The sequence below is a fragment of the Microdochium trichocladiopsis genome (assembly GCF_020744255.1).
Source record: "Microdochium trichocladiopsis strain MPI-CAGE-CH-0230 chromosome Unknown B0I36scaffold_3, whole genome shotgun sequence".
Classification (NCBI taxonomy): Eukaryota; Fungi; Ascomycota; class Sordariomycetes; order Xylariales; family Microdochiaceae; genus Microdochium; species Microdochium trichocladiopsis.
In genome coordinates, this window is record NW_025763546.1 from 2,745,972 (window position 1) to 2,758,802 (window position 12,831).

The window sequence follows — 12,831 nt, forward strand, 5'->3', positions numbered from 1 at the left end:
GCGACGCGGGTCACCACCACGCCGTCGGCGCCGTCGCGGCCTTTGCCCGGCGCGTCGGGCGGCGGCGGCTCCTTGGCGAGATTGCCGTAGACGGTGAACCTTCCTGCGGGTCCCGGCGAGGCCGCAGAGTATGATAGCTCCTTGCGCCCTGGCCCGCCGCAGAACTGGGAGCCGTCGCCAGGGCAGGGTGTTGTGCAGCTCGACGGGGTCTGCGCTGAGGCGTCCCCGAGCTCTGAGGCGCAGTAACAGGTACTGCAGACGTCATGGAAAGGGTTAGTCAGAGTATTTTCGAAGGTATGGATATGGCAGAGAGAGAAAAAGAGAGAGAGAGAGAGAGAGAGACTTACTCTGCCTGAACACCCGAGTACCGTTTGCCGGCGGCCGTGCATTTCGATATACACATCGAGTTGGTCATCGATGTCGAGTTCATCGCCTCGTCAAAGGTCGGGTAGCCGTCATCAGACTCGAAGCACCCAAGCAGGACGTAGCGCCCGATGGTCTTGAGTCCGAGAGGACCTGTCGTGGGTGCCGGGGCCTTACTGAGGGTCACGGTTTTTGTGAGGACATTGTGGGCAGCCAGTTGTGGCCTCGCGCTGGGGCGAGGGGAGCTCGAGTCTGGCCGGGAATCGCTCTTTGCCCTGGGAACCTTCTTCTGGTAGACGTCGATGTATCGGACGTCCCAGTACCTAGAGCAGTGTGGCAACTCTGTCAGTGGCCGAGATAAGATGCTGAGCCATAGTCACAGCAAGGGGAAAGCGCGCCGCTTACGCTTCAGTGTACGCTTCGGGGTGTCCGGCAACGTATGCCTCGCACGTAGACGCGAGCTTGCCGCAAGACTCTGTCTCTCGCCACAGACCGCCGGCGTAGTTTCCGCAAAAGTTCTGTGTCTCAAGTCGTGAGTATGTTTTACCATGCCGAGCGCATGCTTTGTGTTTCAGAGGGGGCCTTACGATGTTCAGGACAAGGCTCATGTTGTAAAAATACGTGTCGGCATCACAGCCCGATCCACCAAAGAGGGCGTGTGGCAGGCCCCATCCGGACGGCTGCGGGCGGCCGACTTGGATATCCGCGGGGACGCCGGCTCGCGGAAAGTGCCACATCTTGAGGAACTCGTCATCCCACTCGAGCGCGTAGACGCCTCCCCCGGCGGCGTTGAAGGCGTCGCCATATGATGTCGGATCCCGGGCCGGTGCTGCGTAGTTGCACCCAATCTGTCCTTTCTGCAGAGGTGCAGCAAAAGTGGTGGTCTCAGCATCAACCGATTACAACCTGCCCCCGTCCGTCCGGCGTCCAGCTTCCACTACTCACCTGCGAATCGCACTGCTCGGAGCCCTGGCTGCCCAAGAATCCGCCTTCTGGCAGCGCGCAACCAGAGTCTGTGTGCGCCGAGTACAGGTTTCTGATGGCGTTGTTGGCGCCTTCTACAATGCCAATCTCCCCTCCCTTTGGCCATGCGTCGGTGTTGTTGTTGAATGCCCAGACTACAATAGAGAAATCCTCGTTAGCTGTCCGACCTTCCCGCCCCCCTGCTGCAAACCATGTTGCGATTGCCCACTCACAACTAGGCCAGGAACCACACGAGGACGCGGGCATGTGCTCGAAGTCCGCAATGAAGAGTCCATGTGTGAAGCTGTCCCTGCTTGTGAGCATGACGCTCGGCCGGCCAGTATCGTTTGTCGACAGAACAGTGGTCGAGTCGACGCCGAGTCGCACATGGTTTCCCTCTTGGACAGATACGAGGCCATGGGCCATTGCACTGTTTTCGTCGAGATAACTAGGCGGTTCTTGGTCAGATTTGTCAAGTCAAACCTCGAGTTGCAATGAGACCAACTTTACGAATCCATTGCTGCGGTCGTCCCCCGTGAAGAAGTCGAAACTGCTCAGGAGACTGGCCCCGGCGTAGTGAGATGAAAGAGCGTAAGTAACATTGGAAAGAGTGGAAGAAGCCATGGCGGCTTTGAGCTGGTCAATGAATGTAAGGAGAGCAAGCTTCTCCGGAGAAGAATCGAAAAGAGAGGCTTTTGCCCGAAGGCAGCAAAAAGAGTGGTTGACGTTCCCAGTTGAAGATCTCACGATACAAGCATGTCAGGATGCATCGAAAAGGGAAACGCGTCGGAGCGGAAGGCGAGGCGCCATCTCCCATAAATGGCAGGGAGTCTGTGGGTCGATGCCCTTGGGGGGTCTGCTGGTCTGTCCAGGCGCAAAGAATGCCGTGGTATCATCGCTTTGGGCTCTTGGTTGATCGGGGAATGAAGATGAGACCTTCGGAATGGCGCAAAGAAAGGTGAGACATTGGCTATCTAGTCGGCCCCCAAAGTCGCGAACAGTGTCTACCGCGAAAGGGGGGGCCATGACATGGTCGTCGGGGATACATACGAAGTTCTCTACCCAAGGATTTGGCTCTCTGGACTTGGTTATCATGTGTTTTGATTACCTGTCATCTTCGTCACTAAACGAAAAAGAATTACCGGAGTGCGCAGTGATACGAAAATCGATGCGCGTACCAAGAGTGGACCCGTGTCGACTGTCGAACACACATTCCAAGGGCACTGCATTCAATCGCGTGCACAGTGATGGGCTGCGTGCGAAGGGGGGGGTCCAGTCCAGTGCTCCAGCAACCACAAGGCCGATGACAAGCACCAGTCAAAAGGACACGATCTGGCCGAGAACGATCGAGTCACGGTGTTCCATGGCAAAGCTCAAGCGACCAAGACCATGGTTTGCAAATCCGGATGGCCGTCCCAGCACTGGGGCCGGCAGCAAATTTCACATGAGCTTTTCGTCCTCGTGCTCCTCTTCGTGTCCGTGTTCCCAGTACTTGAGCTTGTCAACGTTACCGCAGACTAGTGATTATGATTACCGGTCAATAGGTATAGCCCACACCTGCGACTTCCTCCATTGTGTAGAAAATCAAAAAAGACAGTAGCAGAGGACTGGATACTGAGCCATGGTCAAGTGCTTGCCATGCAGTTTTACAGGATAATCGTGAATGGGTCGTCTTTCACCAATTTCCCTGTGTTTCCTGCCTGCACAGCGGCATTGATCATGACACTGCCGTTCGGCCTGACACCGCCCAGCATGAGCCACTGCCACAAGAGAGCCTTGACGTTCAGCAACAGAAAGCGAAGTGCATCAATCCAGGCCATAGAAGGGATCATGTCGTAGATCGGACCGTGAGCCTGCCGCCCCATGAACTTTTCGTACGCTCTTTGACTGTCGTCCCAGTATGCTCCTCGCATGCCTCTGCCCCAATGGACGTGGCCAAAGACGTGGACCAATGGCTTGACACGCCATACCTCGGCGAGTAGACTCGGACAGCCAAGGCTCAGGTCCATATGATGAAGCTTAATCTGTCAGTCACGAGACCTGTCTGCTGAGCTCCTTCACGATCAAGGGAGAATAATACATACAGGAGGTGTGTGGGAGATCAGTATTTCCGTATCTCGGGGGACCGCACCTCTCCACGGGTCGTCCTGAGAGAGATATTGGAAGCTGTTCCATGACATTAGTACGGTATCGTGTAGCGTAACCCAGCCGGTCCTTGCTTCCAAATTGGCAGTACTTACGCGTTGTCAGAACCACCGCATTTAGGGATGCCTGGAGCGCCGTAAAGATTGAGGCGGCGGCCATTGCTGAAAGACAGCGCCAGGGCATTGTGCTCGAGATAATGGACGCCTTTGAGATTCAGCTTCAAGTTCCTCAGTGCGTCCTCTTCCTTCCTGGCCACCGGGTCAAAGTAGTTGTCATGGTTACCAGCGACGAGCACCTTGTGCTGGTGGGGTAGAGCAGCCAGCCAGTCGATCTGGCGTTGGATGGACGCGACGGAACCGAGACTGGTCGTGTCCCCGGCATGGATAAGCAAGTCGCCATCAGGGACTTTGGGGACCAGTGAATCGTGGGTGTCGGAAATGCAGACGACGATCAGAGGGCGGCCAACTTTGGGGGGCCGCACTGGAATGCCTCGCAGCCATATGAAGAGGAGATGGAACCAGTACACAACCGCCTGCAGCGGCGACTTTAGAAAGCAGTCGAGCAAAGTCGGTGGTTCCCATTTGCTTGAGCGCCGGGTGGCAAGCTGCTGCAAGAGGCCCATCCTGAAGTTGACAAGCCCTCAGACCTAGCTTGGAGAGGGCGGGATGGGCTTGGCCAGGGCGCTATTTCTCCTGGTGGTGGTGATGAGGGCCGGCAGGTTGCGGCCCCTCTGGGAAGTCACCCCGTGGGTGTCTGGACAGCGAGACAGAGGATCCTGAATAGAGTAATTGTGGAATGCGGCTGGACCAAGCATGCATTGCATCTCGTTGGCTGGCAGGCTCCAAGGTCGAGGGCGGTGCGTGACGATGTCATCATAACGTGCACCAATGTTGAGCTGGGACCCACGAGAGCTGCTGATCCCTGCCAGCGCGCATGCTCGTGGTCGAGATGCCACGCGATGCCAACTGACAGCGTGCACGCACAGCAGCACCACGATCCGGCCAGACTGTAGAGTCTGCTGACTTCTGAAGAGGCGAGACGGGCGTTGCGTAGGGAGCGAGTCGAAGATTGAGTTGAGTTGAGCGCCGGGCAGGGGGACCGCCCGGATCGTCCCTGGGGATTGCAGGAGTGCTGCTCTGATCCCTGCAGGCACGCCCCTAGCGGGCGAGGCTCTAGCGATCAATGCCTGCTCCAGGTCCAGAGCTTCCCCAAAAGGCGACCCCGCTCATCGCAGAATGACGTTGACAACCCACCCCGGGCTCAGAAGCAGCTCCCGCCTTGGAAATCAAGCTGGCAGCGACAGTGTCGCGGTCATTGGTGTTGCACACACAACAAGGATACCAGATCTCTTGTCTCAGGCTTGTGCAGCAGCTAGCAAGGCAGTGATCAGCCTGCTTCCAAGCAGCTCTCCAGTCTCGGTGCACTTGACCTCAATTCCCTCTGGAAGCCACCTCTTCTTGCCTGCCAGATCACGCACCGAGCTGCGACAACACCTAGGCCTCATTTCGTCTTCTCACAAAGACATCCCTAGAGAGTGACAGGCGATAGCACGAGACGAGGCACCATGTCGAGTCTCAGGAGCCTCTACGCCAAGGGCGACGACCCGGGCCTCAGAACGAACATGGGGTAATTTTCCCCTCCTGTTTTCGGTCTTGTGAACATGACAATCATGGACTCGTGCTGACCTTCTCCCCTTCTCACAGTGTCGACTACGCCATCCATTACAAGATCCCCACCGATTCCAAAGAGCGGGCGGAGGCTGAGGCCGCTTTCACGCAGCTTGTCGAGGGCCTCACCAAAGTCGGCCTTGCTACCGAAGTTCGTGATGGACACGACTCGTCCCTGCTCATCTTCGTCAAGGTAGCCTCTGGCCAGTATCTTACGACCCAGATCTACCGCGAGCGTGTCCAGGATTGGCTCTACGGCGTTCGTGCCGCAGCGCCAGACAAGAACGTGGCTGCTGCCTTCGAGGCTGAACCCATCAGTGACGCTGAGCGGCTGCGGTTGGTATACCTGCTCATCACAAGACCCAAGAACGACGGTGGTGCTGGCATCACCCCAGGATCGGGGCAATGGAGCCACGTCGCTTCCATATTCCCTCTGCATGATCATGGCTTCAACAAGCAGTGGATTAAGGAATGGAGTTCAAAGTATGTCCTGACCGACAAGGACCTGCACAACATCCGGGACCGCTTCGGCGAGAAGGTTGCCTTCTACTTCGCCTTTTTGCAGTCCTACTTCAACTTTTTGGTTGCGCTTGCTGGCTTCGGGTTTGGCGCCTGGCTGATCCTTGGTCGTTACACCTTCTTGTATGCCGTGGTCAACTCAGTCTGGACTGTTGTCTTCTTTGAGTGGTGGAAGAAGAAGGAGGTTGACCTGGCTGTCCAATGGGGCGTGCGCGGCGTCTCAAAGATCCAACTTCCTCGAAACGACTTCAAGTGGGACCACGAGGCTGCTGATCCCGTCACTGGTGAGGCCGTCAAGGTCTACTCCCCCATCAATCGCTTCAAGACACAACTGCTGCAGATTCCCTTCGCCGTGGGATGTCTCGTCGTTCTCGGGGCTGTGTATCTCTTCTGCTTGTCAGTAGAGATCTTCATCTCACAGATCTACAATGGCCCATTCAAGACCTACCTAGTTTTCACACCAACCCTGATTCTGACTGGCGTGCTGCCAATGCTTTCTACGATTCTTGGCAATTTTGCAGAGAAGTTGACGGAAGCAGAGAACTATGAGACTCAAGACGGTAAGTGTCACGCCTGCCTAGCTCAAGTCTTGCTTCTCCTTTGCTCTAATACAGATGACTAGCCCACGACGCTGCCCTCGTACAGAAACTGTTCTTTATCAATTTCATCACATCCTACACTCCGCTGTTCCTCACGGCCTTTGTATACATGCCGTTTGGTAACCTTCTAGCCCCGTATCTGGACATTTTCCGTGTCACCGCTGAGAAGATCTCGACAAAGGGCGCCATCACCACTCAGGGCTTTGAGATTAACAAGGCCAGACTCAAGAATCAGATTGTCTACTTCACTGTGACAGCTCAGCTCGTCAACTTTGCACTCGAGACCATTGTCCCGATTGTCAAGCGCAAGGCAACGCAGCAAGTCGAGAAGATGACGTCAAAGGAAGCCGCTGCTGCGGATCCTGAGGGCGAGCATGCCTTTCTGGAGCGTGTACGCCATGAAGCGAGCTTGGCGACCTACGATGTGACTGGCGATCTCCGCGAGATGGCCGTGCAGTTTGGTAAGATGGCGCCGCACATTTGGATAACTGCATTAGTGGGCATTGCTAACGTATGGTTCTCTGGCCAGGCTACCTTTCATTGTTTTCCTGCATCTGGCCGCTTGCTCCACTTTCGTTCCTCATCAACAACTGGGTAGAGCTGCGTTCCGATGCGATGAAGATTGCGGTCTCTAGCCAGCGGCCCATTCCCTGGCGTGCCGACTCCATCGGACCATGGCTCAACTCACTAGGGTTCCTATCCTGGCTCGGTAGCATTGTGAGCTCTGCCATCGTGTTTCTCTTCAACAATGAGAACGAGGGTCCCGGTGGTGAGCCGTGGGAGATTAAGCTCTGGGGTCTTCTGCTGAGTATATTGCTCTCCGAGCACATCTATCTGGCACTGCAATTTACTGTACGCTATGTGTTGAGCCAGATCGAGAGTCCTGGCCTGCAGAAGGAGAAGGCCGAGAGATTCGCTATGCGCCGGCGTATGCTGAAGGAGAGCCTTGGTGAGGAAGTTACCCAGAAGCCCATCCCGCCCACGGTGCAGAGCGGTGAGAAGATCACTCGCAAGGCACTCGAGGAAGAGGCCAGGGAGATGTCTGTCAAGGGATCAAGCCCTGAACAAGCGTGAGTCGTCCAAGGGTCCTGTTCGGACTCAATTGAGCTAATTATGTCCTATAGATTCTGGCACCGCCAGCAGGGGATGGATGAGACCGTGCAGGTTGGTCGGCACATCTTCTCTCAGGTAAGTCTCACCGCGCCTTGCCCACGGGAACGTTGCTGACTGTGGACGTAGCATGCTTCGAACAAGACGGCAAAAGCTTGATTGGGTCCAGACTCAAAACAACAGCCAGTATCGCTGCATGATCATGGCCTATCCAAAATGCTGGACTATATTTCCAGACTGTAAAGCGTTGCAAGCGAGGAGGAAGTGGAGGGATAGAGATTGTGATGGAAGAAGAGTGGGAGAGATGGTGGACGCGTAATTGAACACAAAAGCGAGTAATGGACGGTCATAACGTGACCTTTTTTGAGTTCACTTGAAGGATACAACTACATATTTATGGTGCGCCGTATGGTATGCGTGATTGACAAAACGTTGCCAAGATCCTTGTGGCATCTTGGATAGACCATATTGGAGTATGAATACAGTGTGGACACTGTATCTTGGCCTTCCCCGGACCTCGGCACTTACCAGGGCAGGGCACCCTTTACCATGCAGCCGTACGTACACTAAGTCCGTAGCGTATGGATGTAACTGCCCACTTCCCACGACACCCGACGATAAACACCAAGGCCCATTCATTGTCGACAGCGCAGCGACCATCAGCGCGAGGACCGCCAACGAGCTGCATACCGGCCTCCACCACCTAGCACTTCGAGCCGCCCGCACGACCTACCACCTCCACCGCGAACGACGATTGCTGACGACACCTCAAACCTGCGACGTCAACCTCGGGTGGCGGCCATCCCGACGAGGCGCGAGCACAGAGCATCCCGACAAGCGAGCGCGGCTCTGCGAGGTCACCGGCGCCATGGAGTTCATGGCGGCCCTCCGGGGCTCGTTTGACGACCAGAAGCCGTCGCTGTTTGAGCTGCTGTCGGAGCAGCAGCTCAGCTCGCTGCTGCCCCCAACACTGCGATACCTTTTGACGGTGGCGACGCAGCGCTACCCGCGGTACCTGCTGCGGCCGCTCAACTCGTTTGACGAGCTGTACGCGCTGCTCATGGTGCTTGTGGAGCGGCACTACCTGCTCACCCGCGGCGGCTCCTTCACCGAGCACTTCTACGGGCTCAAGCGCGAAAAGGCGCTCGAGGCCGAGGTCCCGCGCGCGGCGGCGAGCAGCCCGGCCGTGGTGCGCGACACGCTCAAGCTGACGACGGGCGACGTGTGGAAGAACCTCGCCGTCATGGTGGGCATCCCGTACCTCAAGCGCAAGCTCGACGACACGTACGAGGTCGAGGCGCCGCGCGCCCTGCTCGGCTCCAGCTACACGCGCATGCCCGCCAACCCGTCCGTCAAGCAGCGCATCCTCCACTACTACAAGTGGTTTGTCCGCAACGTCTACCCCAGCGTCCACGCCGCCTACTACTTTGCCATCATCGCCTTCAACCTCGCCTACCTCTTTGACGGCTCAAAGTACCACAACCCTTTCCTCTGGCTGATCGGCACCCGTGTCCGCCGCATGAACGGCGCAGACTACCACGCCATCGAGCAGCTCACAAAACCCACCGCCGCTGCCCTGGCGGGTGCGGGCCGTCCGGCCCCCGGCGGGTTCTTCAACCCGCGCACCCTGGGGCCTCGCCTGCTCGGCAGTCTGAGCGTGCTACTCCCGACGAGCATATTCGCGCTCAAGTTCCTCGAGTGGTGGTACGCCTCCGACTTTGCAAAGCAGCTCTCGCGCAAGGCCGCCGAGACGTTGGAGCTGCCTCCACCGATAATATCCGGGCTCGGCCTGCTGTCACCACCGCCAGCATCACAATCAACATCATCATCGAAACACCCCGCCTCCACCAATACACGCAACAACACAGACAGCGAGGAACCCGCAACCCAACAACCACAACCACATCCCCTCGCCGAGAACGCCCCGATAGCAACCCCCTCCCTCCTCCCGATCCTGACAGTCCCCGCTCCAGAGGACTCCGAGGTCTGCCCGATCTGCGAGGACGACATGACGACGCCGACCGCGTGCCAGACGGGAGTCGTGTACTGCTACACGTGCATCCACCGCTGGGTCGAGGGCGCCCACCCGAAGCAGGAGGCGTTCATGGCCGGCGGCAGCATCAGCGAGCCCGAGAGTGGCGGCGGCGGTGCTGGTGCAGCTGGTGGCAGTGGCAGCCGGGAAGGGAAATGGGAGAGCGGCAAGGGCCGGTGTGCGGTCACGGGCCGCAGACTGCTCGGCGGGACCGAGGGCCTGAGGCGGATCATGGTGTAATAATAATAACCTACGCACGAGCATTGAGACATTGCTCGGCAAGGAAAGGGAAGCTGGAGGAGGGGATTGGACATTCAAAAGCACACAACATGATCAAAGGTTTATGGGAAGCAAAGTCAGGATTTCTTTGGCGCGCTTGGCCTCTGCACAGCGCTTGGTCGCATTGCACATACATGTGCCCTTCGGTCACGCTTGCTTCTCTCCTCCCCCCCCCCCCCGGTTCTTCCTGTACAGATACACATTTAGTTCGGATCGTGGCTATCATAAGCGGGCAGGCGCGGCATTGCAATTCTGCATATATTTGCATAGTTATGTTGACGGCAAGTTTTACAAATGTATACATACTGCACATGTCAATATACCTCTGCTTTTGGAAATTGGTATCGTTGGTCACTGTGATTTTTGTCATCACAAAATTCCAGGCTAGATGACTCCACCGCGGCCCCTGTAGGGAACTCTGCTGGCCTCCAGGCTTGCTTGAGTGTTTTTGAATTCCGTGTATACCAACGTAGGTACACACACTTAGCGCAGGTACGATATCTCTTGAGATCCTGGGGACAAAATTTCAAGGCAGGTAAACGAAACGGTGACGAAACAGACTCGCCTCCAGATATCTCCGACCCGCCTCTGAACGACGTGAAAGCTCCCAAAACTATTTGGCCCCGGCAGAAAAGGCGCCAGGCATATACAGACTCCTGAACTCATGGTAAAATGTGGCATCCAAGAAAGAGCAGGCAGAAAAGGGCACCGGCCCGAATCGTCAGTCCCTCTCCGTCCAGATGATCTGCGATCCGATAATCTCGATGTCGGTTCCGTCGATAATTTCAATCTCGGGCAGGCTGGCCAGGAAGGCGGCCTGCGCAGCCTCATCAGCCTCTGTCATCTCGCCATCTCCGGCTTCTTCACCATCTCCATCACTGTGATCCATTGCCTCGTCGTCATCATCCTCTCCCTCTTGATCGTCTTCATCCTCATCCTCCTCATCTTCTTCATCGTCGGTAATAGGTTCATAGTCCTCGTCCATCGCAACATCGATGATGGGCAGGAAGTCGTTGAGCATGACGCGCTGCTCGTGGTTGCTGGCTGCTATCCGGTCTGAAATCTTCCAAAACGCAGTAGGTCCAACGGGCCCACGCGGGTCGTAATCTCTGTAAGTGGCAGTCAGCATACGCCCCGACTCTATACAGCCGTGGATACTGCCTCGTCCAAGGCCTCAATGTTGTGACTGGGGTTCAGGAGGCCATGATTGGGAACGGCAAGCTTACCTGTCAAACCAGTTTCCCAGGACGCCGCGAGAAGACTTGACGCCACCAACTTGCACACTCTCGCTCTTCCACCGCTCAATACCCCCGAATATCGAGACTGTTGTCCATCGTACCTCGCCTTCCTTTGTCATCCTGACAGTGCCTGCAACGCAATAATTTGGTCAGCAGTTTGCCAACACCCCCGACCACCGGCCAAACACACCTCGAATAGCAATCATACCTGCCAGATCGGAGTTCGCATTATCGTCCCAGGTGTCGTCCAGCGACCGCGAGATACCCCGGAAGTGTACAACTGGCATATCCTGCCCGTCGTCAGGGCCAGGCTCCTCAATTTCCGTAACCGCAATTTTCATCAGGATCAACCTCGTGGCCTCACCCACATCGATGGCTGGCCGCGGCACGTCAGCTGGTAGAGGGTGCGGTTCCTGGGCGAAGTTGTATGCAAAGAAGTCGTTATAGTCGAGGAAGCACACGACGCGGAGCCAGGTGCCGTTGATGCCATACGGGTCGTCCAGAGGCCTCTTTTTCTTCCTCTCGCCATTTGCATCTACTTCTTCCTCACTGTCCTCGTCGTCGTCTGCTTGCGAACGGAGGGCTTGTGGGGGCATCGAGATTGGCCTCGAGCAGTTCTCACACTGCACCCGCTTCTCTCCATTTTCGTCCTTGTCATCGTCATCCGCGAGCATCGGCAAGCCCATGTACGAGTTTGGCCACACGCCCGCAAAGGGCGTGGCCCAGAAGTTCTTGTATATCGGAAACGACTCGAGCCCGAGCTTCTCGAGGTTCGCGCCGAGAACAAGCATGATAGCTTCGACCATCTCCCAATCCACCTTCAAGGTGGCGTCGCCGCCCTCCTCGCTTGTGCCGCTGCCACCCATAAAGGGTCCCCACTGCGTCTGTGGCGTGTACTGTCGCAGGTCATATACGCGAGAACAGGCAAAGGGGCGCATCCGGCTCTGTCGTGTGCGGTGGGACTCTGGATGAGCGAACTGAACCGGCTTGCCGTACAGGCAATGCAGCTTTGCGCTGCGCATGCGGTCCGTCTTGCGCGGATCCTGTTCAATAATCTCGTCCTTGCTGTCGTTGCTGTTATCGCTTCCAGAACCTCCGGTAGCAGCACCACCGTTGCTGTTGTTCCGGCCACCATTGCTGCCGCGGATGTTGCTGTTGCTGTTGGACTTGTAGATGGTCTCCGCCCGAGCACGCTCGTATATGGACGACCTGCACAGGAATGCTGCCTGGCTCGTCTCGTCGGCGAATAACGAGGCGAGCACCTGGGCATTGCGAGAAACCGGATGCGTGGCCGAGGTGGAAGCCCTCGAGCCTTTTGTGGTTGCGTTTCTGAGTAGCGTGGTGACCGTGTCGTACACGAATGGCAGCTCCTTCTTCTGTACCAGGGAGTCAGCGCGCCCGTCACAGTCGTGGGAATGCACCGAGGCACGAAGTGCCAGCTCCCTTTACCTTATCATTCACTCTTTTTCGCCCACAGACGACTTGTAGTCTTACAAAGTCCTTGAGCTGCTGCTCCCACTGTACGTTGGGGGCGATCTCTGGTGGCGGCGTGTCGAGATGGGCCAGGTAGACGGCCTTGTAGAGCGGCGCGTTGTCCCGCACGGCATAGCTGAGGGCCTTGCAGACCTGAGGCACACTGGCGAGATCCTGTGGCGCCACATGGACGAGGACGTGCTGAATGATTTCTGGAGGGAGCTCCGTGAGGAGTGTCATGGCTGTGGATTGGGCTTGGCGGGGTACCGTGGACGGCCGGTCTCTCTCCTTGAGAGAGTTTCTTGAGGCCTGGGAGCCGGCGTCGCCTGCCGGGGAGATTGGCCAGTTGTAGGCGAAAAGAAAAAAGGATCGGGTGCTCTGCCTTGTCAGAGGATGTGGCTTGTGAACAAGGGGTGCATAAGTAGCCGCCCCGGTGCTGCCTC

General features: G+C 56.9%; 6 protein-coding genes across 6 annotated transcripts; 3 read left to right on the forward strand and 3 right to left on the reverse strand.

Moving 5' to 3' along the window:
- Positions 1 to 64: 64 nt before the first annotated feature.
- Positions 65 to 2,109, reverse strand: B0I36DRAFT_92379 (concanavalin A-like lectin/glucanase domain-containing protein). The gene is made up of 6 exons (XM_046163588.1): positions 1,832 to 2,109; positions 1,560 to 1,774; positions 1,309 to 1,481; positions 951 to 1,220; positions 769 to 881; positions 65 to 686 (listed from the first exon to the last, which is right to left on the reverse strand). The coding sequence occupies exons 1-6, from the start codon at positions 1,948 to 1,950 to the stop codon at positions 344 to 346; spliced, it is 1,233 nt and encodes a 410-aa protein (XP_046015512.1). The 5' UTR covers positions 1,951 to 2,109; the 3' UTR covers positions 65 to 343.
- Positions 2,047 to 3,211, forward strand: B0I36DRAFT_92409 (uncharacterized protein). Its single transcript, XM_046163589.1, has one exon. It carries the CDS (start codon positions 2,270 to 2,272, stop codon positions 2,924 to 2,926), a length of 657 nt encoding a protein of 218 aa, XP_046015513.1. The 5' UTR covers positions 2,047 to 2,269; the 3' UTR covers positions 2,927 to 3,211.
- On the reverse strand, positions 2,973 to 4,093 carry B0I36DRAFT_360794 (calcineurin-like phosphoesterase; the record flags this gene model as incomplete). The annotated part of the gene is made up of 3 exons (XM_046158381.1): positions 2,973 to 3,344; positions 3,411 to 3,492; positions 3,567 to 4,093. The coding sequence occupies 3 exons, from the start codon at positions 4,091 to 4,093 to the stop codon at positions 2,973 to 2,975; spliced, it is 981 nt and encodes a 326-aa protein (XP_046015514.1).
- Positions 4,094 to 4,754: 661 nt separating this feature from the next.
- B0I36DRAFT_264583 (calcium-activated chloride channel-domain-containing protein) lies at positions 4,755 to 7,731 on the forward strand. The gene is made up of 5 exons (XM_046151186.1): positions 4,755 to 5,097; positions 5,175 to 6,217; positions 6,280 to 6,717; positions 6,786 to 7,326; positions 7,381 to 7,731. Exons 1-5 carry the CDS (start codon positions 5,036 to 5,038, stop codon positions 7,481 to 7,483), a joined length of 2,187 nt encoding a protein of 728 aa, XP_046015515.1. The 5' UTR covers positions 4,755 to 5,035; the 3' UTR covers positions 7,484 to 7,731.
- A 503-nt stretch (positions 7,732 to 8,234) lies between these two features.
- Positions 8,235 to 9,905, forward strand: B0I36DRAFT_360796 (Pex12 amino terminal region-domain-containing protein; the record flags this gene model as incomplete). Its single annotated transcript, XM_046158382.1, has 2 exons — positions 8,235 to 9,632; positions 9,885 to 9,905. The coding sequence occupies 2 exons, from the start codon at positions 8,235 to 8,237 to the stop codon at positions 9,903 to 9,905; spliced, it is 1,419 nt and encodes a 472-aa protein (XP_046015516.1).
- A 317-nt stretch (positions 9,906 to 10,222) lies between these two features.
- On the reverse strand, positions 10,223 to 12,760 carry B0I36DRAFT_92437 (uncharacterized protein). Its single transcript, XM_046163591.1, has 4 exons — positions 12,365 to 12,760; positions 11,124 to 12,291; positions 10,904 to 11,045; positions 10,223 to 10,786 (listed from the first exon to the last, which is right to left on the reverse strand). Exons 1-4 carry the CDS (start codon positions 12,626 to 12,628, stop codon positions 10,399 to 10,401), a joined length of 1,962 nt encoding a protein of 653 aa, XP_046015517.1. The 5' UTR covers positions 12,629 to 12,760; the 3' UTR covers positions 10,223 to 10,398.
- Between the last annotated feature and the right edge of the window lie 71 nt (positions 12,761 to 12,831).